The sequence below is a fragment of the Bombina bombina genome, chromosome 2 (assembly GCF_027579735.1).
Source record: "Bombina bombina isolate aBomBom1 chromosome 2, aBomBom1.pri, whole genome shotgun sequence".
Taxonomy (NCBI): Eukaryota; Metazoa; Chordata; class Amphibia; order Anura; family Bombinatoridae; genus Bombina; species Bombina bombina.
In genome coordinates, this window is record NC_069500.1 from 1,314,084,616 (window position 1) to 1,314,102,872 (window position 18,257).

The following is an 18,257-nucleotide window of genomic DNA, read 5'->3' on the forward strand; positions in this document are numbered from 1 at the left end:
ACCAAAATAATCAGGTGGGTGGAGGATCACTCCTACCATCTCTCAGCAATTCACATCCCAGGAGTAGACAACTGGGAGGCGGATTTTCTAAGTCGTCAGACTTTCTTTCATGTAATTAGCAAGAGTCCATGAGCTAGTGACGTATGGGATATACATTCCTACCAGGAGGGGCAAAGTTTCCCAAACCTCAAAATGCCTATAAATACACCCCTCACCACACCCACTAATCAGTTTATCTGTTTTTACAAACTTTGCCTCCTATGGAGGTGGTGAAGTAAGTTTGTGCTAGATTCTACGTTGATATGCGCTCCGCAGCAGGTTGGAGCCCGGTTTTCCTCTCAGCGTGCAGTGAATGTCAGAGGGATGTGAGGAGAGTATTGCCTATTTGAATTCAATTATCTCCTTCTACGGGGTCTATTTCATAGGTTCTCTGTTATCGGTCGTAGAGATTAATCTCTTACCTCCCTTTTCAGATCGACGATATACTCTTATATATACCATTACCTCTACTAATTCTCGTTTCAGTACTGGTTTGGCTTTCTACTACAGGTAGATGAGTGTCCTGGGGTAAGTAAGTCTTATTTTCTGTGACACTCTAAGCTATGGTTGGGCACTTTTATATAAAGTTCTAAATATATGTATTCAAACATTTATTTGCCTTGACTCAGGATGTTCAACGTTCCTTATTTCAGACAGTCAGTTTCATATTTGGGATAATGCATATGAATAAATCAATTTTTTTCTTACCTTAAAATTTGACTTTTTTCCCTGTGGGCTGTTAGGCTCACGGGGGCTGAAAATGCTTCATTTTATTGCGTCATTCTTGGCTCAGACTTTTTTGGCGCAAAAAAAATTTCGGTTTCCGGCGTCATACGTGTCGCCGGAAGTTGCGTCATTTTTGACGGTTTTTTTTGCGCCAAAAGTGTCGGCGTTCCGGATGTGGCGTCATTTTTGGCGCCAAAAGCATTTAGGCGCCAAATAATGTGGGCGTCTTTTTTGGCGCTAAAAAATATGGGCGTCACTATTGTCTCCACATTATTTAAGTCTCATTATTTATTGCTTCTGGTTGCTAGAAGCTTGTTCTCTGGCTTTTTTTTCCCATTCCTGAAACTGTCATTTAAGGAATTTGATCAATTTTGCTTTATATGTTGTTTTTTCTATTACATATTGCAAGATGTCCCAGATTGACACTGAGTCAGAAGATACTTCTGGAAAAACGCTGCCTGGTGCTGGAGCTACCAAAGCTAAGTGTATCTGCTGTAAACTTGTGGTATCTGTTCCTCCAGCTGTTGTTTGTAATGAATGTCATGACAAACTTGTTAATGCAGATAATATTTCCTTTAGTAATGTTACATTACCTGTTGCTGTTCCATCAACATCTAATACTCAGTGTTCCTGTTAACATAAGAGATTTTGTTTCTAAATCCATTAAGAAGGCTATGTCTGTTATTCCTCCTTCTAGTAAACGTAAAAGGTCTTTTAAAACTTCTCATTTTTCAGATGAATTTTTAAATGAACATCATCATTCTGATAATGGTTCCTCTGGTTCAGAGGATTCTGTCTCAGAGGTTGATGCTGATAAATCTTCATATTTATTCGTTCTTTACTTAAAGAAGTCTTAATTGCATTAGAAATAGAGGATTCTGGTCCTCTTGATACTAAATCTAAACGTTTAAATAAGGTTTTTAAATCTCCTGTAGTTATTCCAGAAGATTTTTCCTGTCCCTGATGCTATTTCTGAAGTAATCTCCAGGGAATGGAATAATTTGGGTAATTCATTTACTCCTTCTAAACGTTTTAAGCAATTATATCCTGTGCCATCTGACAGATTAGAATTTTGGGACAAAATCCCTAAGGTTGATGGGGCTGTCTCTACTCTTGCTAAACGTACTACTATTCCTACGGCAGATAGTACTTCCTTTAAGGATCCTTTAGATAGGAAGATTGAATCCTTTCTAAGAAAAGCTTACTTATGTTCAGGTAATCTTCTTAGACCTGCTATATCTTTAGCGGATGTTGCTGCAGCTTCAACTTTTTGGTTAGAAGCTTTAGCGCAACAAGTAACAGATCATAATTCTCATAGCATTGTTAATCTTCTTCAACATGCTAATAACTTTATTTGTGATGCCATCTTTGATATCATTAGAGTTGATGTCAGGTATGTGTCTCTAGCTATTTTAGCTAGAAGAGCTTTATGGCTTAAAACTTGGAATGCTGATATGTCTTCTAAGTCAACTTTGCTTTCCCTTTCTTTCCAGGGTAATAAATTATTTGGTTCTCAGTTGGATTCTATTATCCCAACTGTTACTGGAGGGAAAGGAACTTTTCTCCTGTTAAGTGTAGTCAGTCCACGGGTCATCATTACTTCTGGGATATTAACTCCTCCCCAACAGGAAGTGCAAGAGGATCAACCAAGCAGAGCTGCTATATAGCTCCTCCCCTCTACGTCACACCCAGTCATTCTCTTGCACCCAACTAATAGATAGGATGTGTGAGAGGACTGTGGTGATTATACTTAGTTTTTATATCTTCAATCAAAAGTTTATTTTAAAACAGCACCGGAGTGTGTTGTTCCTTCTCAGGTAGAATTTGAAGAAGAATCTACCTGAGTTTTTGGATGATTTTAGCCGGCGTAGCTAAAATTCATTTTGCTGTTCTCGGCCATTCTGAGGAGTGAGGTAAACTTCAGATCAGGGGACAGCGGGCAGGTTCACCTGCAAAGAGGTATGTTGCAGTATATTATTTTCTGAGGAATGGAATTGACTGAGAAAATACTGCCAATACCGATATAATGTAAGTTCAGCCTTAAATGCAGTAGTAGCAACTGGTATCAGGCTGTTTATGTATATATGTGTACACTTCAGTATTCTGGGGAATGGCACTTCTCTGGGTAATACTATATGCATATAATCTTTAGCCTTACTTGCAGTGGGAACGTCTAGCAACAGGCTGTTTAATGACATTTCATGATATTTGATTTTAAACGTTTTTGCTGGCATGCTAAATTGTTTAAATATCTGAGGTACTGGGTGAAAAATTGTTTTTGGGCACTGTTTTTCCACTTGGCTGTCGTTTCTTTTAATTTGAGACAGTTTACTGAACTTCCCTCACTGCTGTGGGTGAGGGGGAGGGGCCTATTTTGGCGCTTTTGCTACGAATCAAAAATTCAGTCAAAAGTCTTTTTCTCTTCCTGCATGATCCGGATCGTCTCTACAGAGCTCAAGGGTCTTCAAAAATTATTTTGAGGGAGGTAATCACTCACAGCAGACCTGTGAGATTGTGCTTTGACTGTGATAAAAAAACGTTTATAATTTGTACATTTTTTTCTGCTATTAAGGGTTAGTTATCCATTGCTAATGGGGGCAATCCTTTGCTAAATTTATGCCTTTACTGGGAAAAATCTGATTGTTATAATTTTTCCGGTTCCTTATTATTAAACTGTCATAATTTTTTTCATATTACTTGTAATTTGAGTGAAAAGTATTTCCAAGCTTGCTAGTTTAATTGCTAGTTTGTTAAACATGTCTGACTCTGAGGAATATCTCTGTGCTATATGTGCAAAAGCCAAGGTGGAGCCCAATAGAAATTTATGTACTAATTGCATTGATGCTACTTTGAATAAGAGTCATTCTGTACAAATTGAACATCATTCACCAAACAACGAGGGGGAAGTTATGCCGACTAACTTGCCTCACGTGCCAGTACCTGCATCTCCCGCTCGGGAGGTGCGTGATATTGTAACGCCGAGTACTTCAGGGCGGCCATTACAAATCACACTACAGGACATGGCTAATGTTATGACTGAAGTTTTGTCTAAATTACCAGAACTTAGAGGTAAGCAAGATCACTCTGGGGTGAGAACAGAGTGCGCTGATAATATTAGGGCCATGTCAGATACTGTGTCACAATTTGCAGAACATGAGGACGAAGAGCTTCATTCTGAGGGTGACGGGTCTGATCCAAATAAACTGGATTCAGACATTTCAAATTTTAAGTTTAAGCTGGAAAACCTCTGTGTATTACTAGGGGAGGTCTTAGCGGCTCTGAATGATTGTAACACAGTTGCAATACCAGAGAAAATGTGTAGGTTGGATAAATATTTTGCGGTACCGTCGAGTACTGACGTTTTTCCAATACCTAAGAGACTTACTGAAATTGTTACTAAGGAGTGGGATAGACCCGGTGTGCCTTTCTCACCCCCTCCTATATTCAGAAAGATGTTTCCAATAGACGCCACCACACGGGACTTATGGCAAACGGTCCCTAAGGTGGAGGGAGCAGTTTCTACTTTAGCTAAGCGTACCACTATCCCGGTGGAGGATAGCTGCGCCTTTTCAGATCCAATGGATAAAAAATTAGAGGGTTACCTTAAGAAAATGTTTGTTCAACAAGGTTTTATATTGCAACCCCTTGCATGCATTGCGCCTGTCACGGCTGCAGCAGCATTTTGGTTTGAGTCTCTGGAAGAGACCCTTGAATCAGCTCCATTAGATGAGATTACACACAAGCTTAAAACCCTTAAGCTAGCTAATTCATTTATTTCTGATGCCGTAGTACACTTAACTAAACTTACGGCTAAGAATTCCGGATTCGCCATTCAGGCACGCAGAGCGCTGTGGCTAAAATCCTGGTCAGCTGATGTTACTTCTAAATCTAAATTACTTAACATACCTTTCAAAGGGCAGACCTTATTCGGGCCCGGTTTGAAGGAAATTATCGCTGACATTACAGGAGGTAAAGGCCATGCCCTGCCTCAAGACAGAGCCAAACCTAGGGCTAGACAGTCTAATTTTCGTGCCTTTCGTAACTTCAAGGCAGGAGCAGCATCAACTTCCTCTGCACCAAAACAGGAAGGAGCTGTTGCTCGATACAGACAAGGCTGGAAACCTAACCAGTCCTGGAACAAGGGCAAGCAGGCCAGAAAACCTGCTGCTGCCCCTAAGACAGCATGAAGTGAGGGCCCCCGATCCGGGAACGGATCTAGTGGGGGGCAGGCTCTCTCTCTTCGCCCAGGCTTGGGCAAGTGATGTCCAGGATCCCTGGGCGTTAGAGATCATATCTCAGGGATATCTTCTGGACTTCAAAGCCTCTCCCCCAAAAGGGAGATTTCATCTTTCAAGGTTGTCAACAAACCAGATAAAGAAAGAGGCGTTTCTACGCTGTGTACAAGATCTTTTACTAATGGGAGTGATCCATCCGGTTCCGCGGTCGGAACACGGACAAGGTTTTTACTCAAATCTGTGGTTCCCAAGAAAGAAGGAACCTTCAGACCAATCTTGGATTTAAAGATCCTAAACAAATTCCTAAGAGTTCATCGTTCAAAATGGAACTATTCGGACAATCTTACCCATGATCCAAAAGGGTCAGTACATGACCACAGTGGATTTAAAGGATGCCTACCTTCATATACCGATTCACAAAGATCATTACCGGTATCTAAGGTTTGCCTTCCTAGACAGGCATTACCAGTTTGTAGCTCTTCCATTCGGGTTGGCTACGGCTCCAAGAATCTTCACAAAGGTTCTGGGCTCTCTTCTGGCGGTGCTAAGGCCGCGAGGAATTTCGGTGGCTCCGTACCTAGACGACATTCTGATACAAGCGTCAAGCTTTCAAACTGCCAAGTCTCATACAGAGTTAGTACTGGCATTTCTAAGGTCGCATGGGTGGAAGGTGAACGTAGAGAAGAGTTCTCTCTTACCACTCACAAGGGTTCCCTTCTTGGGGACTCTTATAGATTCTGTAGAAATGAAGATTTACCTGACAGAAGACAGGTTAACAAAGCTTCAAAATGCTTGCCGTGTCCTTCATTCCATTCAACACCCGTCAGTGGCTCAATGCATGGAGGTAATCGGCTTAATGGTAGCGGCAATGGACATAGTACCCTTTGCACGCCTACATCTCAGACCGCTGCAATTGTGCATGCTAAGTCAGTGGAATGGGGATTACTCAGATTTGTCCCCTACTCTGAATCTGGATCAAGAGACCAGAAATTCTCTTCTATGGTGGCTTTCTCGGCCACATCTGTCCAGGGGGATGCCATTCAGCAGACCAGATTGGACAATTGTAACAACAGACGCCGGCCTACTAGGTTGGGGCGCTGTCTGGAATTCCCTGAAGGCTCAGGGATCATGGACTCAGGAGGAGAGTCTCCTTCCAATAAACATTCTGGAATTGAGAGCAGTTCTCAATGCCCTTCTGGCTTGGCCTCAGTTAACAACTCGGGGGTTCATCAGGTTTCAGTCGGACAACATCACGACTGTAGCTTACATCAACCATCAAGGAGGGACAAGAAGCTCCCTAGCGATGATGGAAGTATCAAAGATAATTCGCTGGGCAGAGTCTCACTCTTGCCACCTGTCAGCGATCCACATTCCTGGAGTGGAAAACTGGGAGGCGGATTTCCTAAGTCGTCAGACTTTTCATCCGGGGGAGTGGGAACTTCATCCGGAGATCTTTGCCCAAATACTTCGACTTTGGGGCAAACCAGAGATAGATCTCATGGCGTCTCGCCAGAACGCCAAGCTTCCTTGTTACGGGTCCAGGTCCAGGGACCCGGGAGCAGTCCTGGTAGATGCTTTGACAGCACCTTGGACCTTCGGGATGGCCTATGTGTTTCCACCCTTCCCGATGCTTCCTCGATTGATTGCCAGTATCAAACAGGAGAGAGCATCAGTGATTCTGATAGCGCCTGCGTGGCCACGCAGGACCTGGTATGCAGATCTAGTGGACATGTCATCCTGTCCACCTTGGTCTCTGCCTCTGAGACAGGACCTTCTAATTCAGGGTCCTTTCAAACATCAAAATCTAATTTCTCTGAAGCTGACTGCTTGGAAATTGAACGCTTGATTTTATCAAAGCGTGGTTTTTCAGAGTCAGTTATTGATACCTTAATACAGGCTAGGAAGCCTGTTACCAGAAAGATTTACCATAAAATATGGCGTAAATACTTACATTGGTGCGAATCCAAGAGTTACTCATGGAGTAAAGTTAGGATTCCTAGGATATTGTCTTTTCTACAAGAAGGTTTAGAAAAGGGTTTATCTGCTAGTTCCTTAAAGGGACAGATCTCAGCTCTGTCCATTCTTCTACACAAGCGTCTGTCAGAAGTTCCAGACGTTCAGGCTTTTTGCCAGGCTTTGGCCAGGATTAAGCCTGTGTTTAAAACTGTTGCTCCACCATGGAGCTTAAATTTAGTTCTTAACGTTTTACAGGGTGTTCCGTTTGAACCCCTTCATTCCATTGATATCAAGCTGTTATCTTGGAAAGTTCTGTTTTTAATGGCTATTTCCTCAGCTCGTAGAGTCTCTGAGTTATCAGCCTTACATTGTGATTCTCCGTATCTGATTTTTCATTCAGATAAGGTAGTTCTGCGTACTAAACCTGGGTTCTTACCTAAGGTTGTCACTAACAAGAATATCAATCAAGAGATTGTTGTGCCATCATTGTGTCCGAATCCTTCTTCAAAGAAGGAACGACTTCTGCACAATCTAGATGTAGTCCGTGCCCTGAAATTTTATTTACAGGCAACTAAAGATTTTCGCCAAACTTCTTCCCTGTTTGTCGTTTATTCTGGACAGAGGAGAGGTCAAAAAGCTTCTGCTACCTCTCTCTCTTTTTGGCTTCGTAGCATAATACGTTTAGCGTATGAGACTGCTGGACAGCAGCCTCCTGAAAGAATTACAGCTCATTCCACTAGAGCTGTTGATTCCACTTGGGCCTTTAAGAACGAGGCCTCTGTTGAACAGATTTGCAAGGCTGCAACTTGGTCTTCTCTTCATACTTTTTCCAAATTTTACAAATTTGACACTTTTGCTTCTTCGGAGGCTGTTTTTGGGAGAAAGGTTCTTCAGGCAGTGGTCCCTTCCGTATAAAGATCCTGCCTGTCCCTCCCGTCATCCGTGTACTTTAGCTTTGGTATTGGTATCCCAGAAGTAATGATGACCCGTGGACTGACTACACTTAACAGGAGAAAACATAATTTATGCTTACCTGATAAATTCCTTTCTCCTGTAGTGTAGTCAGTCCACGGCCCGCCCTGTTTTTTATGGCAGGTCTAAATTTTTAAATTATACTCCAGTCACCACTGCACCCTATAGTTTCTCCTTTCTCGTTTGGTTCTTGGTCGAATGACTGGGTGTGACGTAGAGGGGAGGAGCTATATAGCAGCTCTGCTTGGGTGATCCTCTTGCACTTCCTGTTGGGGAGGAGTTAATATCCCAGAAGTAATGATGACCCGTGGACTGACTACACTACAGGAGAAAGGAATTTATCAGGTAAGCATAAATTGTTTTTTACCACAGGATAAAAAATCTAAAGGTAAATTTAGGTCTAATAATCGTTTTCGTTCCTTTCGTCACAATAAGGAACAAAAGCCTGATCCTTCACCTACAGGAGCGGTATCAGTTTGGAAACCATCTCCAGTCTGGAATAAATCCAAGCCTTTTAGAAAACCAAAGCCAGCTCCCAAGTCCACATGAAGGTGCGGCCCTCATTCCAGCCCAGCTGGTAGGGGGCAGATTACGATTTTTCAAAGAAATTTGGATCAATTCAATTCACATTTTGGATTCAAAACATTGTTTCAGAAGGGTACAGAATTGGCTTCAAAATAAGGCCTCCTGCAAAGAGATTTTTTCTTTCCCGTGTCCCAGTAAATCCAGCGAAGGCTCAAGCATTTCTGAAATGTGTTTCAGATCTAGAGTTGGCTGGAGTAATTATGCCAGTTCCAGTTCTGGAACAGGGGCTGGGGTTTTATTCAAATCTCTTCATTGTACCAAAGAAGGAGAATTCCTTCAGACCAGTTCTGGATCTAAAAATATTGAATTATGTAAGGATACCAACATTCAAAATGGTAACTATAAGGACTATCCTGCCTTTTGTTCAGCAAGGGTATTATATGTCCACAATAGATTTACAGGATGCATATCTGCATATTCCGATTCATCCAGATCACTATCAGTTTCTGAGATTCTCTTTCCTAGACAAGCATTACCAGTTTGTGGCTCTGCCGTTTTGGCCTAGCAACAGCTCCAAGAATTTTTACAAAGGTTATCGGTGCCCTTCTGTCTGTAATCAGAGAACAGGGTATTGTGGTATTTCCTTATTTGGACGATATCTTGGTACTTGCTCAGTATTCACATTTAGCAGAATCTCATACGAATCGACTTGTGTTGTTTCTTCAAGATCATGGTTGGAGGATCAATTTACCGAAAAGTTCATTGATTCCTCAGACAAGGGTAACCTTTTTAGGTTTCCAGATAGATTCAGTGTCCATGACTCTGTCTCTGACAGACAAGAGACGTCTAAAATTGATCTCAGCTTGTCGAAACCTTCAATCACAATCATTCCCTTCGGTAGCCTTATGCATGGAAATTCTAGGTCTTATGACTGCTGCATCGGACGCGATCCCCTTTGCTCGTTTTCACATGCAACCTCTTCAGCTCTGTATGCTGAACCAGTGGTGCAGGGATTACACAAAGATATCTCAATTAATATCTTTAAAACCGATTGTACGACACACTCTGACGTGGTGGACAGATCACCATCGTTTAGTTCAGGGGGCTTCTTTTGTTCTTCCGACCTGGACTGTAATTTCAACAGATGCAAGTCTGACAGGTTGGGGAGCTGTTTGGGGGTCTCTGACAGCACAAGGGGTTTGGGAATCTCAGGAGGTGAGATTACCAATCAATATTTTGGAACTCCGTGCAATTTTCAGAGCTCTTCAGTCGTGGCCTCTTCTAAAGAGAGAGTCGTTCATTTGTTTTCAGACAGACAATGTCACAACTGTGGCATACATCAATCATCAAGGAGGGATTCACAGTCCTCTGGCTATGAAAGAAGTATCTCGAATACTTGTATGGGCGGAATCCAGCTCCTGTCTAATTTCTGCGGTTCATATCCCAGATATAGACAATTGGGAAGCGGATAATCTCAGTCGCCAAACGTTACATCCGGGCGAATGGTCTCTTCACCCAGAGGTATTTCTTCAGATTGTTCAAATGTGGGGACTTCCAGAAATAGATCTGATGGCTTCTCATCTAAACAAGAAACTTCCCAGGTATCTGTCCAGATCCAGGGATCCTCAAGCGGAAGCAGTGGATGCATTGTCACTTCCTTGGAAGTATCATCCTGCCTATATCTTTCCGCCTCTAGTTCTTCTTCCAAGAGTAATCTCCAAGATTCTGAAGGAATGCTCGTTTGTTCTGCTGGTGGCTCCAGCATGGCCTCATAGGTTTTGGTATGCGGATCTTGTCCGGATGGCCTCTTGCCAACCGTGGACTCTTCTGTTAAGACCAGACCTTCTGTCGCAAGGTCCTTTTTTCCATCAGGATCTCAAATCCTTAAATTTAAAGGTATGGAGATTGAACGCTTGATTCTTAGTCAAAGAGGTTTCTCTGACTCTGTGATTAATACTATCTTATAGGCTCGTAAATCTGTATCTAGGAAGATATATTATAGAGTCTGGAAGACTTACATTTCTTGGTGTCTTTCTCATCATTTTTCCTGGCATTCTTTTAGAATTCCGAGAATTTTACAGTTTCTTCAGGATGGTTTGGATAAAGGTTTGTCTGCAAGTTCCTTGAAAGGACAAATCTCTGCTCTTTCTGTTCTTTTACACAGAAAGATTGCTAATCTTCCTGATATTCATTGTTGTTTTGTACAAGCTTTGGTTCGTATAAAACCTGTCATTAAGTCAATTTCTCCTCCTTGGAGTTTGAATTTGGTTCTGGGGGCTCTTCAAGCTCCTCCGTTTGAACCTATGCATTCATTGGACATTAAATTACTTTCTTGGAAAGTTTTGTTTCTTTTGGCCATCTCTTCTGCTAGAAGAGTTTCTGAATTATCTGCTCTTTCTTGTGAGTCTCCTTTTCTGATTTTTCATCAGGATAAGGCGGTGTTGCGAACTTCTTTTAAATTTTTACCTAAGGTTGTGAATTCTAACAACATTAGTAGAGAAATTGTGGTTCCTTCAATATGTCCTAATCCTAAGAATTCTAAGGAGAGATCATTGCATTCTTTGGATGTAGTTAGAGCTTTGAAATATTATGTTGAAGCTACTAAGAATTTCCGAAAGACTTCTAGTCTATTTGTTATCTTTTCCGGTTCTAGGAAAGGTCAGAAGGCCTCTGCCATTTCTTTGGCATCTTGGTTGAAATCTTTAATTCATCATGCTTATGTCGAGTCGGGTAAAACTTCGCCTCAAAGGATTACAGCTCATTCTACTAGGTCAGTTTCTACTTCCTGGGCGTTTAGGAATGAAGCTTCGGTTGATCAGATTTGCAAAGCAGCAACTTGGTCTTCTTTGCATACTTTTACTAAATTCTACCATTTTGATGTGTTTTCTTCTTCTGAAGCAGTTTTTGGTAGAAAAGTACTTCAGGCAGCTGTTTCAGTTTGATTCTTCTGCTTATAATTTCAGTTTTTTTTTCATTATATGATTTAAACTTTATTTTGGGTGTGGATTATTTTCAGCGGAATTGGCTGTCTTTATTTTATCCCTCCCTCTCTAGTGACTCTTGCGTGGAAGATCCACATCTTGGGTAGTCATTATCCCATACGTCACTAGCTCATGGACTCTTGCTAATTACATGAAAGAAAACATAATTTATGTACGAACTTACCTGATAAATTCATTTCTTTCATATTAGCAAGAGTCCATGAGGCCCACCCTTTTTGTGGTGGTTATGATTTTTTTGTATAAAGCACAATTATTCCAATTCCTTATTTTTTATGCTTTCGCACTTTTTTCTTATCACCCCACTTCTTGGCTATGCATTAAACTGATTTGTGGGTGTGGTGAGGGGTGTATTTATAGGCATTTTGAGGTTTGGGAAACTTTGCTCCTCCTGGTAGGAATGTATATCCCATACGTCACTAGCTCATGGACTCTTGCTAATATGAAAGAAATGAATTTATCAGGTAAGTTCTTACATAAATTATGTTTTTCACCCGGGGGAGTGGAAACTCCACCCGGAGGTATTTGCCCAGCTGACTCTGCTATGGGGCACCCCAGAGTTGGATCTGATGGCGTCCCGTCAGAACACCAAACTTCCTCTCTACGGGTCCAGGTCCCGGGATCCCAAGGCAGTATTGATAGATGCTCTAGCAGCGCCTTGGTCCTTCAATCTGGCTTATGTTTTTCCACCGTTTCCTCTCCTCCCGCGTCTGGTTGCCAGAATCAAGCAGGAGAAGGCTTCGGTGATTCTGATAGCGCCTGCGTGGCCACGCAGGACTTGGTATGCAGACCTAGTGGACATGTCATCTGTCCCACCATGGACACTGCCAGTGAGGCAGGATCTTCTAATACAGGGTCCGTTCAAGCATCCAAATTTAGTTTCTCTACGTCTGACTGCTTGGAGATTGAACGCTTAATTCTATCAAAGCGTGGGTTCTCTGAGTCAGTTATAGATACTCTGATTCAGGCTAGAAAGCCTGTCACCAGGAAAATCTACCATAAGATATGGCGGAAATATCTTTGTTGGTGTGAATCCAAGGGTTACTCATGGAGTAAGATTAGGATTCCCAGGATATTGTCCTTTCTCCAAGAAGGACTAGAGAAAGGATTGTCAGCTAGTTCCTTAAAAGGACAAATATCTGCTTTGTCTATCCTGTTACACAAGCGTCTGGCAGAGGTACCAGACGTTAAAGTGTTTGCTCAGGCTTTAGTCAGAATCAAGCCTGTCTATAAACCTGTGGCTCCGCCATGGAGTTTGAATCTAGTTCTTTCAGTTCTTCAAGGGGTTCCGTTTGAACCTTTACATTCCATAGACATTAAGTTGTTATCTTGGAAAGTTTTGTTTTTGATAGCTATCTCTTATACTCGAAGAGTTTCAGAATTATCTGCCTTACAGTGTGATTCACCTTACCTGGTGGTCCACGCAGATAAGGTAGTTTTGCGTACCAAGCCTGGTTTTCTTCCTAAAGTTGTTTCTAACAAGAATATTAACCAGGAAATAGTTGTTCCTTCTCTGTGTCCTAATCCATCTTCGAAGAAGGAATGTCTATTACACAATCTTGATGTAGTTCGTGCTTTAAAGTTCTATTTACAAGCAACTAAGGATTTCAGACAAACATCTTCCTTGTTTGTTATCTATTCTGGTAAGAGGAGAGGTCAGAAAGCGACTGCTACCTCTCTTTCCTTTTGGCTGAAAAGCATCATCCGTTTGGCCTATGAGACTGCTGGCCAGCAGCCTCCTGAAAGAGTTACTGCTCATTCTACCAGAGCAGTGGCTTCCACATGGGCTTTCAAAAATGAGGCTTCTGTTGAACAGATTTGTAAGGCAGCGACATGGTCTTCACTGCATACTTTTGCCAAATTTTACAAATTCAATACTTTTGCTTCTTCGGAGGCTATTTTTGGGGGAGAGGTTTTGCAAGCAGTGGTGCCTTCCGTTTAAGGTACCTGTCTTGTTCCCTCCCTTCATCCGTGTCCTAAAGCTTTGGTATTGGTATCCCACAAGTAAAGGATGAATCCGTGGACTGGATACACCTTGCAAGAGAAAACAGAATTTATGCTTACCTGATAAATTACTTTCTCTTGCGGTGTATCCAGTCCACGGTCCGCCCTGGCATTTAAGTCGGGTAAAAAATGTTTTGCTTAAACTACAGTCACCACTGCACCATATGGTTTCTCCTTTTTCTTCCTAACCTTTGGTCGAATGACTGGGGGGTGGAGCTAGAGGGGGAGCTATATGGACAGCTTTGCTGTGTGCTCTCTTTGCTACTTCCTGTAGGGAATGAGAATATCCCACAAGTAAAGGATGAATCCGTGGACTGGATACACCGCAAGAGAAAGTAATTTATCAGGTAAGCATAAATTCTGTTTTCTTTTGGCTATCTCTTCTGCTAGAAGAGTTTCTGAATTGTCTGCTCTCTTGTGAGTCTCCTTATCTGATTTTCCATCAAGATAAAGCGGTTTTGCGGACTTCATTTAATTTTTTGCCTAAAGTTGTGAATTCAATAGGGAAATTGTTGTTCCTTATTTGTTCCTTCTTTGTATCCTAATCCTAAGAATACTCTTGGAAGGTCTTTACAGTCTTTGGATGTGGTAATAGCTTTGAAATATTATTTTGAGGCTACTAAAGATTTCAGAAAGACTTCTAGTCTATTTGTTATTTTTTTTTTTTCTGGCTCCAGGAAAGGTCAGAAAGCCTCTATTTCTCTGGCATCTTGGTTGAAACTTTTGATTCACAAAGCTTATTTGGAGGTGGGGCAGTCTCCACCTCAGAGAATTACAGCTCATTCTTCTAGATCAGTTGCCGCCACTTAGGCTTTCAAGAATGAAGCTTCAGTTGATCAAATTTGCAAAGCAGCAACTTGGTCGTCTTTGCATACTTTTTCTAAATGTTACCATTTTGATGTGTTTGCTTCTTCGGAAGCAGCCTTTGGTAGAAAGGTTCTTCAGGCAGTTGTCTGTTTGATTCTAGTGCCTTTGATTTGAGTTTTTTTGAAATTTTTAAAGAAAACTTAATTATTTTTTTGGATCTAATTTCTCAGCGGATTTAGCTGTTATTTTATCCCTCCCTCTCTAGTGACTCGTGGATTTCCACACCTTGGGTATTATATCCCATACGTCACTAGCTCATGGACTCTTGCCACTTACGTGAAAAAACATAATTTATGTGTAAACTTACCTGATTATTTTCTTTCATAGTGGCAAGAGTCCATGAGACCCACCCCTATTTTTTGTGGTTATGATTTTTTGTATAAAGCACTTTATTTTTTTCCCGTTCCTCTTTTTGTATGCTTTTTACTCCTTTTACAATTCACTTCTTGGCTACACGTTAAACTAAGGTATGAGTGAGGTGAGAGGTGTATTTATAGGCATTTTGAGGTTTGGGAAACTTTGCCCCCTCCTGGTAGGAATGTATATCCCATATGTCACTAGCTCATGGACTCTTGCCACTATGAAAGAAATGAATTTATCAGGTACGTACTTACATAAATTATGTTATGTAGATCAAAGTTATATACACATACCCAGAGGCCCTTGATTATCTGGGAATAAACCTTTTTTACTATAGAGTTAAGAAAAAAACTTGCACGCACTATTTTTTTTTACTACCTTGTTTAATAAAAAAATTAATAAAAATATACTTAACAGTTTATGCTCAGCAGTTAAAACATTAATTTTTAAAAATCTTTTCTATATTTCAGGACTCTTCAAGCAAGGATTCTAAAGTCACATTTGAATGCCGTTCTGAAGAAAAATCCAGTGGTTTCAGGAAAAAGATCTTCTTAAGTAATAGTTCAAGTTCTGACACTTCTTCAGATGGAAGTACTGAATGGGCTGACCTTTGCAGGGAGGAGATTTTTTCTCGTACCCAGCTTTGAAAGAACACATAGCTATAGTTCTGGAAGTGATACAATAATCTGTTTCTCTTAGGGAATTAAATAATTTTTAGTTACTTAAGATTTTTTTAAGTTTGTTTTTTTTCCCCACTTTTATAGCTGGGATAAAAAAAAATCCCATTTAGGGTTTTCCTTTTCTTTTCTTCCTTTTGACAAACTGTTAAAATTTAAAAAAGAAGCTCTAGATTAGATAATGTTTTCAGATGATGAATGGATGTGCATGTGCTTGTATTAGTAGACTCACTGCTTCACATCACCTAAACAGTGTTTTGTTTTTTGTTTTTTTTTGTTAAATTTAATCTTTAGCTGTTGCCAGAATTACCATCTTAGTTTAGTGGTGGCTCAAGCTACTTCTGTCATTCAGAGAATGAGGTTTCTGGAACATTCTTGGCTATATTCTGTAGTACCTGGGAGATAAATACATACCACTGTAATCAATCAGTGCCTTTCTGAGTGCAGGAGACTAGCATGGCGTATTTGCCCAGTCTTTACTAAATAAAAAAAAAATTTAAAAATTTTAGTAGAAGCAATGAGATTGTGCTTTAGAGACTTAAAATACTGTGTTTTCTAGCCTATGACATTTTGTTCCCCATTTATGGAGGATGATATATAATTTAATATTATTGCTAATAGTGGGAGCCAAGGATTTTCAGCTAATTTAGTTTCTTTCTCTTTATGTCACTTATTAGTTATTTCTTATGTCTTCTGAGATACACCCAAAATTGTGACATCTGTTGTGTTCTTAGTTTTCTTTTCTTTTTTTTCTTCTTCTAATTTTACATCTAGGATGGTAAAAGAACCATGTACATTCAGGTGGAACCCACTTTTATTATATACATAAACCTATTGCTGTGCTGTTAATCCTATGGCTACTTCCTTTAGCTATCTTGTAGGTGTATTGTTGGTGTTGTATATTTAGTCTCATAGTTAATTTGTGTTTTGGGAGAACAGTATGGGCAAGTATGTGAGTGTGTGGCAATAAGTACATTTTCAATTTACACGTATGATTGAATATGATTTGTTGATTTATGTATTTTGTTCAACTTTAAATTCAGCACATTGTCCAAAGTGTAGCTGTAGAAACTTTCAAAACTCTTTGTGCTTAACACATATGCAGATTGTTCAAGCACAGTAAGAGCAATATGTGAGGTTACTAAAATTAAATCTATAGAAGCATGCTTTTTAACACCAGGAATGCAAAAAGTTTAATATTGCTTTGGAACAACCGCGTTCTTTTAATAGCAATACAGGTCATTATTAAACCGGATTGGAGCTTTGAGATTTGAGTTAAAATGCAGTTTAAACTTCCTTTTTTTTTTTTTTTTTTTTCTCTTTTTTTTTTTTTTTTCTTCCATGTCTAGAGAAAAAAAATGTTGGTGATAAACTCTTCAGGAAACATTTGTTCATTTGTTTAATTCCATTCTGCTTTTAAACTGAAGAGGAATATACAGTGTATTTGGTATGTTTACGTTTTGTGTGTGGAAAAGTCAAGAAACTAATATCCAAATATTCCTTTGCTTCCTTCTGTATAAAGAGAAAAAGAGAGGAAAAAATGGTTGATTATTATGCTGTTTTCTATATTTTCCAGCACTATGGGAAATACACTGTTAGAACGGATATATACAATAGTGATGCATATTTTTTTTTTTTTCTCACAAGTTTCCATATTATCAAAAATATATTTGTTTACTGAAACCCTTTGGAGGATCATACTCAACATTTTGTAAAGAGTTTATGCAAACAGCACAACACGAACTGTACAGGTTTTTTTTTTTAATATGTTAAAATTTAAATTAACTATTTTCTGGAGCTTCCTCAGTGTTGTGGGTATTATTTGCACTGCAAATATTAAGAAAATACAGGCCCTTCTAACTCAGCCTTGCACATGTAGATGCTTTTAGAAGCTATGAGGGAAACTGGAAACTCAATTTGTCAGTCCCCATGAAACTGTGCTTTGAGGTTTAAACCATACATGCTTCATACTTTTATACAGTAAGTGTGTATTTCAGATCCAGTGTTGGGGTTTTTCTTTTTTCTTTTTTAAAAAAAAAAAAAAAGATTGCAGGCTACTTGTGCAATGTAACATTCCTGGAAATGATGGGGGAATGATACATAAGACTTTGGCAATAATTCATATTAAGCTAATTTTCATAGCTGTTTGCAAGAGTCTTTGAACTTTTTTTCATTCTGGTATTTAAATTAAGGTTGGCAAAACGCTGAACGCACAGTGGTATGAAGCGCGTTGCATATCATCGCACTGAAAATATTCAGTTTTTCATTCCTAGACTGAAATTCTGTTTTTACATTTTTTTTTCCTCCAAGTGGTTGTATTGTTCTGATTTTCATGTACACCTGATTTTGTTTTTCTTGTGGAGTTATTGAACACCAAATAAAAAAAATAAAAACCCTGTGTACTTTGGTTTTAATGTTGCTTGTTGATCTGTTTATAATTTTTTTCATAGTAATTTCTGCAAATGACAGATTGAGATGTATATCCTCCTCTGAGAACATCCCAATGTCTATAATTTTATAAATAAAGGGGGTGTGTGTATATGTGTGTGTGTATATATATATATATATATATATATATATATATATATATATATATATATATATATATATATATATATATAATGTGTGTGTGTGTAAAAAGGAGATGTGACCTGGGCGCTGTGAAAAAGAAATAAGAAATCTATATGCTGCCAAAAATTCACCTATTGGATTTCCGGATTCCCTCAAATCCAGATACACAATATGAAAGATTATAAAAAGAAAGAAGGGGGTTTGTGAATTAGCGCAAAGGAAAAAAAAATATACAATATCAAAATAAAATAAGTACAATAAATTAATATTCACAAGCACAGTGATAACAAATAAAATTATGAATCAATTACTGATAAAAATTCAAT

General features: G+C 39.6%; 1 protein-coding gene across 1 annotated transcript in view; it reads left to right on the forward strand.

The window, feature by feature from the left end:
• KIAA0232 (KIAA0232 ortholog) overlaps window positions 1–17,758 on the forward strand; it is a gene marked incomplete in the record, with an annotated part of 538,324 nt that extends 520,566 nt beyond the window's left edge. The window contains 1 exon segment of the mRNA XM_053704159.1: window positions 15,154–17,758. Coding sequence (XP_053560134.1) covers window positions 15,154–15,330 — 177 coding nt within the window.
• Window positions 17,759–18,257: the final 499 nt, after the last annotated feature.